This window comes from Mytilus galloprovincialis, chromosome 1 (assembly GCF_965363235.1).
Source record: "Mytilus galloprovincialis chromosome 1, xbMytGall1.hap1.1, whole genome shotgun sequence".
Taxonomy (NCBI): Eukaryota; Metazoa; Mollusca; class Bivalvia; order Mytilida; family Mytilidae; genus Mytilus; species Mytilus galloprovincialis.
Window position 1 is genome coordinate 86,548,994 of NC_134838.1, and position 18,719 is coordinate 86,567,712.

At 31.3% G+C, this 18,719-nt stretch overlaps 2 protein-coding genes across 3 annotated transcripts; one reads left to right on the top strand and one right to left on the bottom strand.

The window, feature by feature from the left end:
• Nucleotides 1-11: 11 nt before the first annotated feature.
• Nucleotides 12-6,771, top strand: LOC143042948 (RAB7A-interacting MON1-CCZ1 complex subunit 1-like). Its single transcript, XM_076215456.1, has 7 exons — nt 12-154; nt 2,108-2,217; nt 3,219-3,312; nt 4,155-4,207; nt 4,885-5,016; nt 5,596-5,698; nt 6,283-6,771. The coding sequence occupies exons 1-7, from the start codon at nt 85-87 to the stop codon at nt 6,495-6,497; spliced, it is 777 nt and encodes a 258-aa protein (XP_076071571.1). The 5' UTR covers nt 12-84; the 3' UTR covers nt 6,498-6,771.
• Nucleotides 6,772-10,524: 3,753 nt separating this feature from the next.
• Nucleotides 10,525-18,719, bottom strand: LOC143042958 (uncharacterized). Of its 2 annotated transcripts, none has more exons than XM_076215469.1 (2): nt 18,545-18,719; nt 10,525-12,424 (listed from the first exon to the last, which is right to left on the bottom strand). In XM_076215469.1, the coding sequence occupies exon 2, from the start codon at nt 12,375-12,377 to the stop codon at nt 10,611-10,613; it is 1,767 nt and encodes a 588-aa protein (XP_076071584.1). In that variant the 5' UTR covers nt 12,378-12,424; nt 18,545-18,719; the 3' UTR covers nt 10,525-10,610. The 2 variants fall into 2 exon arrangements, with proteins under 2 accessions (XP_076071584.1, XP_076071578.1); XM_076215463.1 differs by lacking the exon at nt 18,545-18,719 and adding an exon at nt 15,555-15,785.

Consider the following 18,719-nt stretch of genomic DNA (forward strand, 5'->3'; position numbering starts at 1 on the left):
TTTTGATGTTGAAAAAAACTTAAACAAATACGGAAGGGAAACGCCACTCCGTAATAGAGGGGAGTACAAGTAGCTGGTGGTAAGATGACAACACATATCACAGAACGATTGAATCAAATACACAAACTTTGTGAGAAGGCATTGATATCAAATGGTAAATAATTAGTGTTAGGACCAGTAATTGTTTAAAATCGAAAACGTTTTTTTTATGTTTGTGATACATCTAAACCCCAATCTGTCAGCTTTCCCTTTAGTATGAAAGTCCCTTTCTTCATGTTCTTTTTGTGTAACATAACCTTAATAAGGTGAGGAACAATTTCTCTAATGAATAAAAATATTGAATCAAAAATTTTCTGAGATATGACTGTTTGTCATATGTAACCCGAAAGCATATATCTACTCTACTACAAATTTATATCGTCATCACTGGGATTCGAACCCTGGTCGCCTGCGTGACAGTCAGTGCGTTTACCCACTGAGCCAAAGAATCGATTCTCTAGCTCAGTTAATTTAGACTGGCTTTATATGTTCTACTTGTACTAAGGGGAAGCAACCCCGCTACACTATTCCCCCACCTCAAGAGTCATCATATCTTTATATATGACTCTTAATAACACAAACCCTGGCTATACTCCAGATAACCATTGTGGATTTTTTAGTTGGGTGCCAAATGTAACCAGAGAGCATGTATCTACTCTACTACAAATTTATATCGTCATCACCGGGATTCGAACCCCGGTCGCCTGTGTGACATTAAGTGCGTTAACCCGCTGAGCCAAAGAATCGATTCCCTAGCTCAGTTGATTAAGACTGGCTTTATATGTTCTACCTATACTAAGGGAAAGCAACCCCGCTACAGTCATATAAAAGCACATATTTATTATGGCATTGGCTAATTTGGAGGCTCCGGCTAAATAGCGATTTTTATAATGTTTTGCTATTTTGCTGGTCTTAATCTAGTCCAAATAAATGTATATGACATCTTGAAAGGCTTTACATTTTTTCTTTGACCCCTTACATCGTCCTAGGAAGGTGTCAGAGCAGAAATTTAAAAAAGCATTCCAAGACGACATAATTATTTGGACTAGTCAAAATCAAAACTAAAAAGGAAGTATATACATTAAGAATGGAAAATAAAGAAACATACACTTAAATATACCATGTACAGAGAAATATGTTCTCTGAAACATTTTTACAAAACATGCCTATTAGTAATTACAATTGATATTCTTTAAGTCTCTTAAATATGTCTTCTTTTTTTTTTAGATAAAAAAGCATAAACATTGATAAATATTAAAACAGTTATAATTCACTTGAAGCAATTATGCATACATCCTATAAAAAATCTACATTCTAATAAAAACCTTTAATAAAAATATTCCATTATTTTTTAAAATAAAAAGTAACATTCAACAAGCTCAAAATGCTTTACAAATGTTACAAAACCATGCTTTGATTTTGGTGCATTCTTAGACTGGCTGTGACAAAAAATGGATGTCACACCATCCCAGATCAAATTACATTAGAATATATGTAACTAGTCATTATCTCCCTTGTCACACTATCCCAGAACAAATTACATTAGAATATATGTAACTAGTCATTATCTCCCTTGTCACAATATCCCTGATCAAATAACATTAGAATAGATGTAACAAGTCATTATCTCCCTTGTCACACTATCCCAGATCAAATTACATTAGAATAGATGTAACTAGTCATTATCTCCCTTGTCACACTAAACCAGATCAAATTACATTAGAATAGATGTAACTAGTCATTATCTCCCTTGTCACACTATCCCAGATCAAATTACTTTAGAATAGATGTAACAAGTCATTATCTCCCTTGTCACATTATCCCAAATCAAATTACATACATGTAATAATAGAAGTAATATGTTGTCTCCCTTGTCACAATATTCCAGATGAAATTACATTAGAATATATGTAACCAGTTATTATCTCCCTTGTTAAGTTGTTTATACTCCATCTTTATTTACACCTAGAATAATCAACTCTCATGACTTGTATGGTAAATCAGTTCTTATAATTTATCAATTGTCTACAATGATGAATTTTAATTGTTTATAAATATAATTTTGCAGATGATAATGTGTTGAAGCAATTGAAGGACAAATGTACCTGTTCCATTGATGTTTGTAAAAAAACACCAAGTGAAGAGAGTTTGATTGAGCTTCTGAAACAATATGCTCAGGTAAAACTAGAATTCGTAGAAAACTAGAAGATATTTTAAATTTTAATGTAGGTAGTTGCTAAAATATATATAGAGATCATAACTGAACTTATATATGTATGCACATTCATTTGATACAGTTTCTAGAATCTAGACATAATTGTTTGATATGGTTCAGGACTAAATAGTTACTTTCAAGCACGGATGTGCAATTAAGGTATTACAAACGTATATCTATTTATCCTGAACACAAGAGTACTATGAGATCATCTTTACTGGAGGGATGGCTGGTTGTTGTACAAAGTTATGGAATTTAACAATTTAGACCTACTTTGTCTCCATTCCAAATAGCTTAAATATCTGGACATTCTCAGAATTGCAATGCAAGTCATAATGAATCATATTTTTTTCTATGAGTTCTTTAAGATAGTAAACTATAATAAAGTGAATTCGATAATAAAATAGATGATAGTGATGGGAGCTGCCATGATTGACTCTGCTGCATGAAGAGTTTTTCCACTAACCATAGCTAATCCTTATGGAAGGAAGACATTTTATTTATACACAACTTTATATTAGTGATATTGAGTGCACTGAAATACGATAATACTTTGGTACTAATGCTGAAATAGTAAAGTCAAGTGGTAAAACAGTATTGTTGAATTGTGTATACTTGGTTAATTTTATAGGAAGAGATCACAATCAAAGAAAGTCCTTTTAACATAACGTCATGTGTGCTCTTAGTTTCTGATGATAATTTACCATGAGTAGTGTGATATGAAAAATTAACACAAAAAGATCAAAGGAAAAGTACACAGAGTAGCTTAACTTAAAATGTTAACAAAAAGGATTGATCATAAGAAATTCTGTATTATGTTATTGAAAAATTAACAATTTTCCTGTCCGCTGTCTAAAGTCTGCATGTAGTGTACAATTGAAAAAAAAAGAAAAATTACTAACAAAACTATGATCTTTATAACAATAAACCAATGGTAATGGTAATGATATGTTATTCATTGCAGATAGTTCTAGATTACACTTACGTTGATGAAACCAAACTTGTAGATGAACTATTTCCACAAGACACTTGTAAAGAAAGGATACACACCATATTTGGTAATAAGATTTCTTTTAAGATGCCATTGCTTTAATAATTGACTCTTATTATCTTGACAAACATTTAAGTCCAAAGTGGAACAGTGTTTGGACCCTCGACTGTAATAAGTATACATATTTACTCCTTATATCTCCATTTTCACTTGATTCAAGTTAATTTCTCTGGTCCCAAGCAGATTGATATAATGAGAATCTACTGTATATCAAACTTTTTAAAGCACAAAAGTTCATTTAAAGGGAACCCACTAGTGAAAGGTCAATAATATGTGTTATGAAGTTGTATGAGCATTAGTATATCTAATTCTAATACAATTTTTATGTACCAATTTTTTTCATTGGCTAAAAGTTGCCGTCAAATCCACAGTTGACCAGGCATAACTAAGGAGGAACCCGCCATTTTGAATTGATTGAATCAACAAATGTTCTAATACTGCTATATAGTTGTAAATAAAACAACACCTACCTCAAATTCGCCATTTTAATGTAATGTTATTGGAATTTGAATCGTACAGGTAACGTAATAACCTCCAGTATGTAAGTTTTCAATTGTATGACGTCACGTTTATCAGTGACGTCTTTGCACCAAAATCATTTATAAAGTTTCATGGATTTTTTTTTATTTGTCTAATTTAGACATTTTATCAAGTTTAATCATATTATTTCTTTTTGTAAACAATGTATGATTCCGTCCTTTGAAAAGACTGTAATGATTCTTGATTAACATCAGTGCTTTAAATATATATGAAATTATGCAATGTAGGATACATAGTATTGACTAGTTCAGAATGGAATTTCTAAACTTCAAAGAATCTTTTATAAAATAATTGTTTTATATGTTTTAGTTTGGATAGATACAATAGAAGAACTTGTAAAGAAATGTCTCCCAGAAACATCAGTAAGTGTTAAAAAATAGATCAGTACAACTAGGGTAACTGAACTACTGATATCTGTAAATATTATAATTCATTACAAACAAAAACCTATTTATTGACATTTTTTAATGTTAATAAAATGACCCTATTATTATTTTACATTATCAAAAGGGAAATTTCTGTAAAATTAACATATATATAGTTTTTTCAAGAAAAATCTATGTAGTAGAAATTATATATTTGACAAATTTAACACAAGTTTAAGAAGTTTTGTTGTTGATTTTATGTGCTTTCTACACAAATGTTCAACTATGTTAAAAGAATTAAATGAGTTATTTTTCAGATGATAACAGAAATCTATGCATTATTTTTTTCAAGTTTCAATTATAGTTCAAGGAACCAAAATTTGTATGCCAAATTTTAGAAATATCTGTGACATAGCCATGCCTATTTACTGTGACTTGACCTCAAAATGTGCACAAGATTAACACTTTTAGTTTGTTTTCCTATACATCGTTGTGACGTTGTCATGAATGTGCATTGGTCTTAGCCAATCAAATGTACAGATTTTTTTTAAATATGTTAGGTATTTATAATGAAGTTTTAATTTATCTCTTAATAATTGTTTAAACATGAAAACTAATTGTCATATATGAAACCCTGAAAATATTTAAGTTAGTTTAAAACTTTCTATTTATAGATGGTAGACTGTTTGGGACATGAACTAGTGGAATGTATCAATTGGAGGAAGGGTGCTTTGTTGTATATGTTATGCAGTACAATAAATGGTGATAGTAACAGAGAAGACCAAATAAATGATGAATTTTATATGGTAAAAATATATTTTTGGTATTAAAGGATAAGTGTAGAGTTAATTAGATTTTTTTTAAATCCAAATGTATTTCAAGTATGTCTTCAAATGCACACAATCATTTTCATCATCAGTAATGAATAATATAACTTTCAAATCAATTGTTAAATTATCAAGGAAAAACATAGAAAACTATTAACTATTTTGGAAAATTGAGTTTTTTCATTGAAACAACTTAAAATTTATGAAACTATAGTGTATTATTTATTTGTTTGCATTTTGACCAATCTATCGTCTATTTTTTATAACATTGTTTTTCATATTATATGTATTGATATTTTTATCAAATTATTGAACCAATAAAGCATTTTATATAGACTAGACCGTTAGTTTTCCTGTTTGAATGGTTTTACACTAGCCATGTTTGGGGCCATTTATAGCTTGCTGTTCGGTATGAGCATAGGCTCCATGTTAAGGAATGTACCGTGACCTATTATGGTTTACTTTTATAAATTGTGACTTGGATGTAGAGTTGTCTCATTGGCACTCATACCACATCTTAAATTAAATTGAGTGACCATTATATCATGTATGTTTCAGAATGTAAAGCAGGGTATAGAGTACTTACAGCAGATGTTAACCGGTCGTACCAATACTTCTGAATGGGAGGGTGATCAGGATGCTGTTAACTTAGTAAACATGGGTAACTTCATTATTCTTTACTTGCTATCAAGTGGGAGATGTCTGGAACCTTTTTAATTTTGTCTGATATCGTTGTTAACGTTTAAAACCAACTAGCTGAACAAGCCACCATAGAATCATAAGAAAGGAGAATGTTTATTTTTTGGTTACCAGATATCAGTACAAGTGATTGTCTATTTAAAACCCTGACACCTTTAACAAATTGGAAACACATGTTTGACCTCATTTTGTTTCTGTCCCCAAAAACAATAATCAAATAAGGATAAATGATTTTGAAAATTCTAGACAAAAACAACTCATTTTAATTCCTCTCAATATTTGAAGCATTGAAGCAGTTGGTCCACCTCTGATATTTGTCGTAAAAACCCAGTCTTACACCTGGTGATAAACTTATCAATTGTAGGTTAAAATAACTATAGTATTTCATAACATAAGTGACAAAACTTACAGGGAATTTAAATTATGTAAAGATGGAAATGGGTCATTTGATTTTAGCCACCCTTACATACACGGCTGTACTGAGCTATAAGAAGTAACTAGGTATCAGTAATGCATTGTTATTAAGAATATTTTCTATCTTTACAGGTATATACAGTGACACACACTTACTAAGTATGATGTATGCTGGTGAAATGTGTTATTGGTTATGTAACAAACCAGGACAAAGCACTTCTGACTTTAATCCAAAGGTTATAGGACAAGACTTACTATCAAAATATATTGTGTGTGCAAAATTACCAGTTATGTATGGATGGTCAACAGATAAAGCTGAAGAATTTGTAAAAGTTATGTCATCATGAGTTGAATACATATTTTTAAGTTGACTATAGATTTTAACTGTGTAACAGTTATTGATTTGGTGAAGTATGGTGGGCAGACAGGCAATCGGTGGGCAACAGTCTGGCAAGCAGTGCTAACAGTTTCTGTGCAATAACTTTTGAACTGTTCAACCAATGCTTTTCAAAATTTAGTATGTTTATACTAAAAACAAATTGCAACTTTTATTGAGAAAATTGTCTTGTCAAAATAAAGAAGAAGTCGCAAAAAATAAAAGTTGTTAATGTAAGATCTCTATATGTTTTTTGTTCTTTTTATACGCCCCTTTACAAGATGTATTATGGTATACCTTTTTTCGTCTAACTGTCCATCTGTCTGTCGTCAACAAGTCAGACATTAACTCAATAAACAGCTGCCCCATGATCGCATGATACGCCCGACGTCTTGTGTGGAAGTTTTATGCAATAATCATAAATAGTTTCTGAGGAAGTTTTAAGCAATAACCATTTATTGTTTTTGAGACACGGCGGGACATGTGAAACCCCCCCACCCTGTTTTTTTTTTACAAATATCACTAAAATAAAATTTTGAATCAAACCAAAAAGTAAACAGATCTTTAAATTAGTATAACAAAGAATTGTGTACAGTTTCAAGCAATAATCATAAATTGTTTTTGAGATACGGCGCGACATGTAAAAAAAAACCTCCCCTTTTTTACAAAATACCTAATAACTCAAAAATAAAATTTTGAGTCATCACCAAAAAGTATACAGATCTTTAGATTAATATAACAAAGAAGTGTGTAAAGTTTTAAGCGATAATCATAAATCGTTTTTGAGATACGGCACGACATGTAAAAAAAACCCTCCCCCTTTTTTACAAAATACTCAATAACTCAAAAATGAAATTTTGAATCATCACCAAAAAGTATACAGATCTTTAGATTAATATAACAAAGAAGTGTGTAAAGTTTTAAGCAATAATCATAAATCGTTTTTCAGATACGGCGCGACATGTAAAAAAAACCTCCCCCTTTTTTACAAAATACTCAAAAACTCAAAAACGAAATTTTTAATCATCACCAAAAAGTATACAGATATTAAGATTAATATAACTAAGAAGTGTGTAAAGTTTTAAGCAATAATCAAGAAACGTTTTTGTGATACGGTGCGACATGTGAAAAAAAACACACCCCTGTTTTAGTTACAAAGTGCCGTAACTCATAAAGTTTAAATCTTATTTTCACCAAAAAGTATACAGATCATTTGACCATCATAAGAAACAACTATATTAAGTTTCATGAAATTTGGGTAAGTCGTTCTCAAGTTACGGTGCGACATGTTTACGCCGGACAGACGGATGGACGGACGAACAGACGGACAGACAGACAGACGGAAGGACACCAGACATTTGTATACCATTATACGTCCCTTCAAAATTTTGAGGGGCGTATAAAAACGCTTTAACCAATTGTATAAAACTTTGGTGAGTTGTTTATATGTATTGCTGCGAGCTCTTTTTTCGTTTTTGATAAATTTTAGATGTTATGTGTCCGAGTTATAAGGTTTTACATATAAAAAAAGGGGGATTTTCCATTTTTCAGACAGTAACTCAAAAATGCTTTCGGCAATTCTCATGAAACCTTGGTGAATCGTTTATATCTATTGATGTAAGCTCCCTTTTGAATTTCATAAATTTCAAATATGACATTGGGAAGTAACTGAACTTTATTTGCTGAAAATATGACAGGCATATAATGTGCTTATGGGGCAGCTGTTTATTAGCCAGGTAATAAATTTGATTTGGAGTTTTCAGTATGAATGGTGGGCAGGCATAAGAAATTAAAAACAATAAACAACTTATCATTGTGGTAAATTTTGGCTAGAAATAGGGCCAATGAAGGGTCCTCAATTCATTTATTTCTTTGATAAGTTATTGCTCATGACATCATAGGAGTCAACTATTAGCAAACAAATCAATTACAGTTTTGATCATTTCCTCTTTATGCTGTTCTGACAGAGTTTTGTCCCTTGATTCCTTTAACAATGATATTTATATATGTAAAGGAATCCCCTTTTTGCTGCCAATTTGACAGTCTCTTGTTGTGTTGTTTGATTACAGTCTCATTGATGTGAATCCCACATCCTTTTCATATAAATTAAATGCCCCGTTTACTATATTTAAGAAAAAAAAACAATGGAAGCCGTAGATTTGTTGAAATATACACATTGCCTTGGATGTGATATTCGTTAATTTTATCCAACCGTTTAGCAATTAGGGGCAAAAACAAGAGTTTCCTGGTTAATGGACAATTACTTAAGACAGTTTAAAAGCAGTGTAAGGGAGGTAATCCAAACAACTATTGGATTACCTCCCTTATACTGCTTTTAAATTATGTATAAGGAAATGTTGCATTATCTTGAGGTGATTAGCTGTCAATTTACTTTTAGAAGTTACTATTAGATGCAGATTAAGGAATATTAATTTTAGCCATGATTATGTTGGTCATTTTCTATTGTAAGACTTTTATGATGTATTTAAAATGGGTAATCATTGGAAATTTGAAATGAGACTATGACCATATTTTGAGGGAAAGATTTGTTCTCATTTCAGATTTCAGTAAGTAAAAAGAAAAAAAAATCCTAAAAAAAGGGGAGGGGGTTTAATACACAACAGCATAGTGTATTGCACAAAATCCAAAAAATAAGGGGGGTATTTTTTTTTTTTTTTTTTTTTTGTGAAGGGGTCAATTCCAAACAGCATAGTGTATTGCACAAAAGCAAAAAAATGAATATGAATTCAAATCATATAACCAATTCTAAGTTCTTTGAGTACAGTTATTCTGTGTCAAAAATCTATTATGTGTCAAATATTTAATTACAATCAAAATTCAGACCTGTATCAAGTGCAAATATTGTGTCAATTTTTGCCCCAACTGTTCAGGGCTGGACCTCTGCGTTCGTATGCAGCTGTGATCGGCAAAGCAATTTATAAGCTGTTGTTTTTGACAAAAGTTTGGTTCTCAGTAAATGTATACAATAAATCAGCAAAAGATCTAAGATGATATGTAGAGTTGTTGCATAAAGTGTATGTCTTTCTAATCTATAATGTGGTCTTCATCTTTTTTTTACTCCAATCGTCAGGATAATTATCAGGATGAGGTTTGTTCCTTATGATTACCAAAATAAGTTGGTTTATAGTATGTTTGTCTGGTCTTAATATTTGGCCTAGATCTATACCAAGCTTACGTGATCAGCTGAAGTTTTCAGCCTTAGGTTTATTTCCTAATAAATACGCATGACATGTCAACCATATTTGCTTTGTAAGTTGATTTCAATGAGGGTAAGGAAAATTTCATATATCTTTGACCTCAAATTCCATTGTAAAGTTTTCAGAACGAAGCTTGTTTCTCTGTGATTGTACATGATGTAAAATGATATCTTGCCTGAACATGGTTTGTGAGGAGAATATGTCCATCCGACATATGTCATTTGACCTGGACTTAAATTTCAGGAGAGGTCTCTTACTCAGTAATTTGACAATACATACTTTTACAGCATCTTGCACATGTCATATTACCATACCTTTATTTTAAGCCTAAGTGATTATATAGATTTTTATGTTGCGGTCAGTATCTCAGTAAAAACGCATTAAAGTAAAACCATTTTTGGTAAGTGATTTTGTTCTGAGGAGCGTATGTCATCTATTATATTTCATACGACCTTGACCTCAGATATCATACTTCAGTGTATTTTTTTTTAGAATAGAACCTGTTTTCGTTAATTGTTCATCATGTGTAAATAATATTTTGCCTAAACCGTATTTTGTGTCTGTCTGACATATGTCATATGACCTTGACCTAAATTATAGGATGAGGCCTCTAACTCAGTAACTTGACAATATATATGATAGGTCAACAACATTTTGTGTGCAAAGTGATTGCAAGATGAATATGTGCATCTTGCATATAGCATACGTCCGCAACTTCAATTTCAAGCTGAAGTGATTTTTGTTTTATGGCGAGGTCTGTTATTCCAGTAACATGCATCATATAGTTAAATCGAACAAACACGCATTTATTACTATGACCCAATATGAGCATATATTTATATTACATTTCCTTCAGTATTAGTATATCATATTTGTTTTTCTGGAAATGCCTTTTCAATTTTAAGATGGTCATTATATATTTTTTCCAAAAACTCAGTTGTTGACATGTCATTTCCTTTCGAAGGTAAATGTTTATCTTTAAGAACGCACTTTGAGTATATGTCAACTATAGCTTTTGCAAACTTTGAAGTTAATTCGTCATCCTCAACCATATGAGCTCTGACGGTTCTGGGTATTTCTAATTGAAAAGAAGGAATACCTAGACACACAGATTGAGTTGTCATGGTATATAAATCTCCTCCCCAGTCTCCGCACAACAAGGGGTCCACATTTATTGCATATTTCATACCTCTTTTCTCGTACGCAGAGTCTTGGAACACTTTGGTAAAAGCAGAATGCGTTTCCTCTTTGAACATATCCACAAACTTTGTGCTATGCCAACGAGTTTCCATTGCACGAAACCCAGCGTCTACATCCATATTACTTCTCCTATCTTTTTTTCCGTGAATGTCAATATGAAATATTGGCATATTGTTTTCTTTGCCGTAAATTTTAAATTGTTCCAATGCTTCATGCCAAGGAGACTGTGTAAACTGTTTCTCGGTTAAATAATTCGGATCTAAATTTCTAAAATCTGCTGGCATAGCTACTTTCCTATCCCATATGATAAAACTTGCAGGATAGCCTGTATATTTGCTGATATGAAGTGCTAATTTCAGAACAATTTCAGTAACATATATTTCTCTATAATGTATACGACGCCTTCGACCGTCCGTTCCGCCTCTCCAAATTTTCAAACCATGAGGTGCACTAAGTAAAATTGGACCATTAAGTCTGAACATGCAAGAATTATTTCCTGTTATTAGTTTTGGCAGTGTAGGTTGGACAAATGTTCGCTCAGTGCCACGGCTGCTTGCTGATTTCTGTTTATTAACTTGACGAGATGTGCTATTTGCTGAATCTGGATTTCCGTTTATTTCGTTAGTTTTCAATTTTTGTGTGCTATTGTGGTGTTTGTGTAGTATATTTCTAGATTCGATATTTTGTAAATTTAGATTCAAGGTTAAATTTTCTCTTCTCTCGTACTTTGCAGAATAACGATCTGATGAACTTCCTGTGTACCGAGAAGAACACGTTGCTCTAGAAAGAGCAGAAGCTTGCCGAAGTATATTTTCAGATAAATGTGGAGATGTTGGCAGAAGAGTTTTCTTTTTGCTGCTTAAAATTATCCTATTAAGAGCTTGTCGCATTTCTCTCTGTATCTTTGATTTGGTGAATGACTTGATAACAATATAATCAAAACAATTTTCGTCTGTTAATCCTGTTTTAGGAGAACCTTTTCCTATTGTATCTCTTGACCGACATCTTTCCGCATGAGTTAAAATTTTGTTGATGATGCTTTCTGATGTATTTTGTCTGTTTTCGATTCTTAATTTTTCTAATGGTGTAGTCGCTGAATTTTTATCCTTTGGTGTTGTTTTAGTGTCCGTTTTACTGACATAAGATGTTAAATTGCCTTGGAGTTTTGGAAATGTTACTCCCGGATAACTTGAAACCCTTGCGACATGTGGACTTTCAAAAAGAATAGGACCCTTTGCTTGATATGAAGTAGAATGGCCGAAGGTATACTCCGTGACTTTAGTTCCGGGTACGGTATTAGGAAGATGAAACTGCTTTCGTTTACACGAGAGAGGCCGTCCAGAATGATAATCTGTTCTGATCTGCGATAGACTTCGGGGTCCTAACCAGGTGTTGGCGTTACTGATGGATGGCCTCTCCCCCATTGTCGTCATACAACATTGACCCTAGTTGTTTCAGTCACCATTCGTTGTGGTTAGAGCTGAAAAAAAAACCTTTAAAATTACTAAAATTGAAACTATTATTGTTGTTATTTAAAATGAGCAAATATCATATTTTATTATTTGGGAATAGTTGTCTAACTGCTATATCTTTATCATTCCTAGATTGCTATACAGATTAAAAACAAATATAGATACAATCAATTGCAAAATGGCTTTTTGTTACCTGAAAATCAAACAGGTATAAAGTTCACAATATATTTAAAAGAAAAAATAAGAACAGGTTAATAAAGACGATTTTGTTAATTTGCTATGATGAAGTACTTGTAGGATATCTTCCGATAATTTCTTAAAGGGACACATTACTTAAATTAACTAAACGTGTTAAACAAGTTGCTTTCTTTGTTTTGCATAAACCATAGTATTTTAATAGTATGCAAAAATGAAAGGTAAACAGTAAGACTATCCTGGGCCTCTAGGGACCTCTAGTTTGAATTAACCATAACTTGATAAATTTAAGCTATAGCATTATTGAGCTGCGTCGGATAGAAATCGACCGTGTGCAAATGAATATCAATACATCGCTTAACCTCCTTCGGGTAGAACTGAAACCTCAACGAAAAGTCTGTAACTGTTTGAAAACTGAGTTGCTATAAAAACCATACAAAACAAACCAAAACTCATCTGTTTCGTATTTAAACGTTCCAAAATCAAAGTTTTATAGATGTACATGTATAAATGCAATTGTATGAGGTCGATTACTATCCGATACAGCTCTTATGGTAAATTTCGTCTTTATTATTTCGTCATTTGCCTCATATGTGTGCTAGATATAGCAGTACAACCAACATCTGACAACGAAGTCTATCAAACCGGTACTATTGGTCGTTTTGGCCTTGAAGTAAGGTGTGAGTTATTGCGCCGTGTCATTATGAATATGATATAGATTTATGATGCGTTGTGCTCTTATGACACAAGTTTCAATATATCTAAAAAAAAAATAGATTGACACCGTGCTGATTTTGAGATGAAGAACAGTAATGAAATTCTGATAATTTGCTTCAGTTTAGGCAATATATTGAGTCGTGAAGAAATACACTTCATTCTTTCTTTTCTGTTGCAAGTTTCAAAACATGCAGTGAATTCATTTAAGAATTTGGTATGCAAAAGTTACAGAGGAAAAGTAGAATGACCTGCCTTGGTATTGAAATCATCATATAAAGGATCACGTTTTATAGCATAGCTTAAACCCTTAGAATAGACCACAGAATTGTTTGATGTTGTGTTGAAACTCTTACCTTATACACTTTGCTGTATTTTATTGATTTAAACTAAGGTACATTTAATATGTACAGTCAGTTTCTTTTTATGACTTGCGTTACTTAGTCAATTTACATATCAGCAAACTTTAAAACGTGTAAATATGATTTAAAAAAAGAAATATTTGTTCTCAAATATTGTTTTAACTTTGCATTCTATCACCTGATCGTGTTAAATGTCAATTTTAAATGCCTGAATTTAAGATGACTGTCTGGACTATTTATGTCTACTGAAGGGAAATAAAAAAAAAATGTTTCACTCTGCTTATTTGTCGAGCCTGTGAAATTTATTTCGCTTTAAGCGAGACATATATCGATCATAGTTTCCGTCGTCGACGTCGGTGGCATCAACATTTAGGTTGAAGTAGATGTGATTAACGTGGTTTTTTTTAAAGACATTCAATAACTTTGTCAAACCTACATGGAATTTTATGACATTTTGACGACAGAAGCTTTTTTCTGACCAATATACAGTACCCAGAGCAATATTTTGAAAATATTTATTTTCATTTTTCCGTATTTTACTAATTAATGGACTTCTGGGTTGTTTTTTTTTTTACAGTTTACATATATAAGGCAGACCTGTGTGTTTATATGATTGCCAATGAGACAACAGCTATAGACCGGCCACCATACGGCCTTCAACAATGAGTAAACCCAATACCACTTAAAGTCTGTTACACGTCAATAACTTTATCAAATCGTTATAGAGTTTTATGAAACTTTGTCGGATGCTTTTTAATGATTAAGATAATGATAATGAGCCAATCTTAAAAATATATTATATTTATGATAGATGGACGTATTTTTTGCAGTTAACATGAACAAGACAGTCCAGGTATATTTTTTTTATTTGTGAAATTCATAAGCGTTCATGGATTTTTATGAAACTTGGACAGATCTCATGATTCTTCAATACCAAAAAATGGCATCTTAAGGGGGCTCCTGGGTACAAATCAATATTTTTTTCTAATATAGGATTTCGCTATATTTTTTTATAAATGAACTTTATCATATACTTAAAAGAAAAATGAAATAAAAAAATGGGGTCACCGTTCATTTAAGCTCACAATCTGCCTCCGGAAGAAGCATACATTTTTGTTAATGTCCTTTTTTTCTGCTGAGCTAATAGGAGAAATAGAGTTAATATCGAAATAAAAAAATAACCTAATTACAGAAATCGCTTAAATTTTACAATTATTTAGTTTATGTACAGCTTATTTGAAAACAATAATAAAAAATATAGGTCACCGATGAGTTTAAAAAGATATTTCAAATTTAATGCCAAAAAATGGCATTTTTGCACCAAAGGGAGATAATTTGTAGCTTTTTCAATGATACAAACATTTTAAAAGTCATCTGGGGCCAAACCGAATCGTTTTTTTGGGTTGATTTTTGTACCATATCATAAAGTAATAACTAACAGTGTAATAAATAAAATTTGTAATGAAAAAATAAAGGTTTAATTTTTTGCTGAAATTTTTTGTACCCACGAGCCACCTTAAGAAGATTTTTTTTTAAATTCTTGTATATTACTGATTAATGGAATTTTTACGTCAACATTACACTTAAACACCGAAACCAGCAATCGCAGGCGAAACAAAGAGTTCCGCGGAACCCCTATGAATGATGTTCAACATTAGTTCTACTTTTCTTCCCGCCGAGTTGTAGAAATATAATTACATACAAGGATACATAACGTGTATGTTCTTGTGATCGAGTATACGTATTTTCATCTTAGTTGTCTAGTCTATAGAAAATTATAAAACGCTGATCATTTTTAATCCAAAGTTAAGTACGCGGTATTTATTTTCGAAGAAATAATAAGAATAAGTTTGTTGAATGGACTTACCCGGCTTTTTATCCGTGTATAACTATTTTATCATCTTTTCATAGAAATGAATGAAGAAAAGAAAATACATGATGGTTCAGTTCCATTTTTATAGTAGCAGTTAGTCCTGAGTTTCAACCATACCTAATTGCTTTCATTACTCTTGTTCCGACGGTGTATATTAATTTTAAGTTATATTGTTCGGACAAGTTTAATAAGTGTAACTAATAAGAAGAAACAATGACACACTCGGTTTCAAAAATGAACAAAAAGAAGTAACAATGAAAACATTACTTATTATATATATGACAAATAAGTTCTCTTTTATGTCAAGTTTTACGGGTATGTAATATTGTTTGATCGTTCGGGCAGAAAATCGCCTTTCAGACGATTTCAAGGCTTCTGACCTTTTAAAATTACATGACAGAATTAGTCTACCAAAAGTTAAAGAAGTGATTTAAATGAAAGTAAATTACAGTGCAATTTATGTCTTGGCTTTTGTGTATATTTGTTGGCTTTTCTGTGACATCAATTTTCAATTTTGAAAATTTATTTGAGTTTTTATCTTAAAACCCAAGGATGAAAATAAAAAAAAAATCAAGAATACATTATTTTTTGATATATGATAGAAATAATTATGTCCCCCCCCCTTTCCGCCCCAACATCCTCCACCCATAAAATGGAAATGTATGGACTTTGACTAAATGCTACATGCAAATCGTGTCTAATAATTTTCAGTAAGAGAAAATCATCGTACATCAATTGAAAACCTATGTGAGTGTTAGGAACAAAGCATTTTAGGATAATAATATAAACTTTTATTTTAAAGGAGTAGGGGCATTAAGGCCTGGTTTTGGCCCAAGAAAATAAAATGTTTGGTAACTTTTTCAAATTGGCACATAATCTTTAGAATTGCATAGGGTCAAGAAATATAAATGAAAAACATTAAGATTCTTATGTGATGACGTCACAATTACGTCATAATATGTACTGTTTTCAAAAAAATGATGAAAATTCAGAATTTATGCAGTTTTCCATCTTTATTTCTGTTGTGGAAACATCGTGCGCAGCAAAGAAACAACAAAATAATTTAACTGAAGCTTTATTATTACTATTGACAAAATCTCACCAAATATAAAGTTGTTTCTTGGGTGCGCACATACTTTTCCAATCGAAAATATACTTAAAAATTTGATGAAAAACAAGGAAAATCACGAAATTTTACAAAATATGCAAATTAAGGCATGATTGGTTGCCATGATAACTTGTTCAATGTCCAAAACTATTTTGTTTTTCTGAATTCCTTCTACCTGAGATACTTTTCAGTAATTTAAAAATATGTATGATAACTTTTAAATTTGCAGTAAATTTTGGGCCAAATAAGGGCCTTATTGCCCCTACTCCTTTCCTATACTTCTTTTGTAATTTACTTCAGAACGTAGACTTAACATATTATCGTTATTAAGTTCTTAATGGTGTTTGGAATAAAAAAGACATGAATAATTGAGAATGACTATAATTTTCACGATTTCAATTACAATTCAATAAATGCAGTATTTAAAAGTAATGTGTTTTTGATAGTCTTTGTTAATGTAATTCACAACTATGTTAGAATTAGACGCAGGCGATTTGGAGCTGAACATGTTGTTTCAGAACCACTTAAATCTTGTTATTTTTCTATTTTCTATATTTGAAGCGGTCCGTATGTTGACCATGTTGACCTTGTACTGTCTTTTAATTTCCTTTTCATTGGGTTGCGTTGAAGTTTCCTACATATAATTTTTATTCATATTATAAAAAAGTCAGACTTAACTTTTTCGTGTCGTTCATAAGACTTCAGTCAAACCTTGATATTATTTTAAGTCCGAGACAGGCAACGATTTTTGGGGTTGCAAACGTAGACTTAACAATAAAGGTATTATAACCTTTCTATTGTTAAAGCTAGTTTGTCTTGAGTTTTGTGTTATATTCTTTTTCACCAAACCTTTATCGACTGAAGTCGGTCAAATACAATATATAGCATCAAGTAAATATTGCTGGATGTCCTTCAAATTACCCTTGCTTCTTGCTAGTTAAACAGCACCATATTTTGGATTTTGCATTGCTATTCCATTTAAATCTCCTCTTTAAAGCTACAAAATAGCTTCCTTTCATAGTATCTCTTAAATTGTCGCCATTAAAAATCCCTTCTTTTATTTTTTTTTTATTTGAACATGACTCTTATAAGAGCGTTTCTCGTAGATTTTTATTGATGAAGTTTGACATTGTCCATTGATATTTTAAAACTATAGATTAGAATGGTTGCTATTGTAGTTGTAGACCACAGGTTCATATATCTTTTTGATAGCGAAATACTTCAAAGGTTTGTCCGTATTTAGTAATCAAAGAACTTCAGTCAAGTATGTGATCTAAAAAATGGAGCCCAGAGTTTGACAGAATTTAAAAAAAAGGATGATTTGTCGATTCTCATGCATATTGATTCTTGTTTTGTATATGTAATGTTTTTTTTTTTATAACCACTATTCAGTTATCTTTTATGTGACTAATTTGTTTATAAAAAAATCTTTGTCTTTTTTAGTGGTGTAATTTTGTAAGCTACCATTCTATGCGCATGTTAACACGATATGCATTGTACGTGTTTCTGTGTCGAACAACCAAACTGTTGTGAAGTATTTAGTAATTGTCTTTTGGTATGTTTGCTCTTTATGTCAACACAATAGTACATATACTTTTAATGACCGGTTATTTAATGTATTAAATTTTGTAATTTAAACATATTACATGATAAAAAGGCAATAATTTAGATGAAATATAGGAAACATTAAACGAATGTTGGGTCTCTTTGGTCATTAAATGATTTAAAAGGTCGAGTCTATAATTAGTTTACAATCTTTTAAATGTTTGATTGATTTAAATACATATACAAATATATATATTTGATATGAAAAGAATTATTTGCTGTAGATTGCAAATATTTTTACATAATTGAAATGAAGATTATTTGTACTCACATCTATAGTTGTTATGAAATACCGTTAATCACTTAGATTGTCACATCAATACTATTCTACGGCCTTTCGGGTCGCTTAGCACTATACTCTCATTTAAAGACTTTGAAATTGGAACCTGTTCCGCTTGACTTTGTTTTGACTACACAGGTGTAAAATATCACTCAATCTTTAAAAC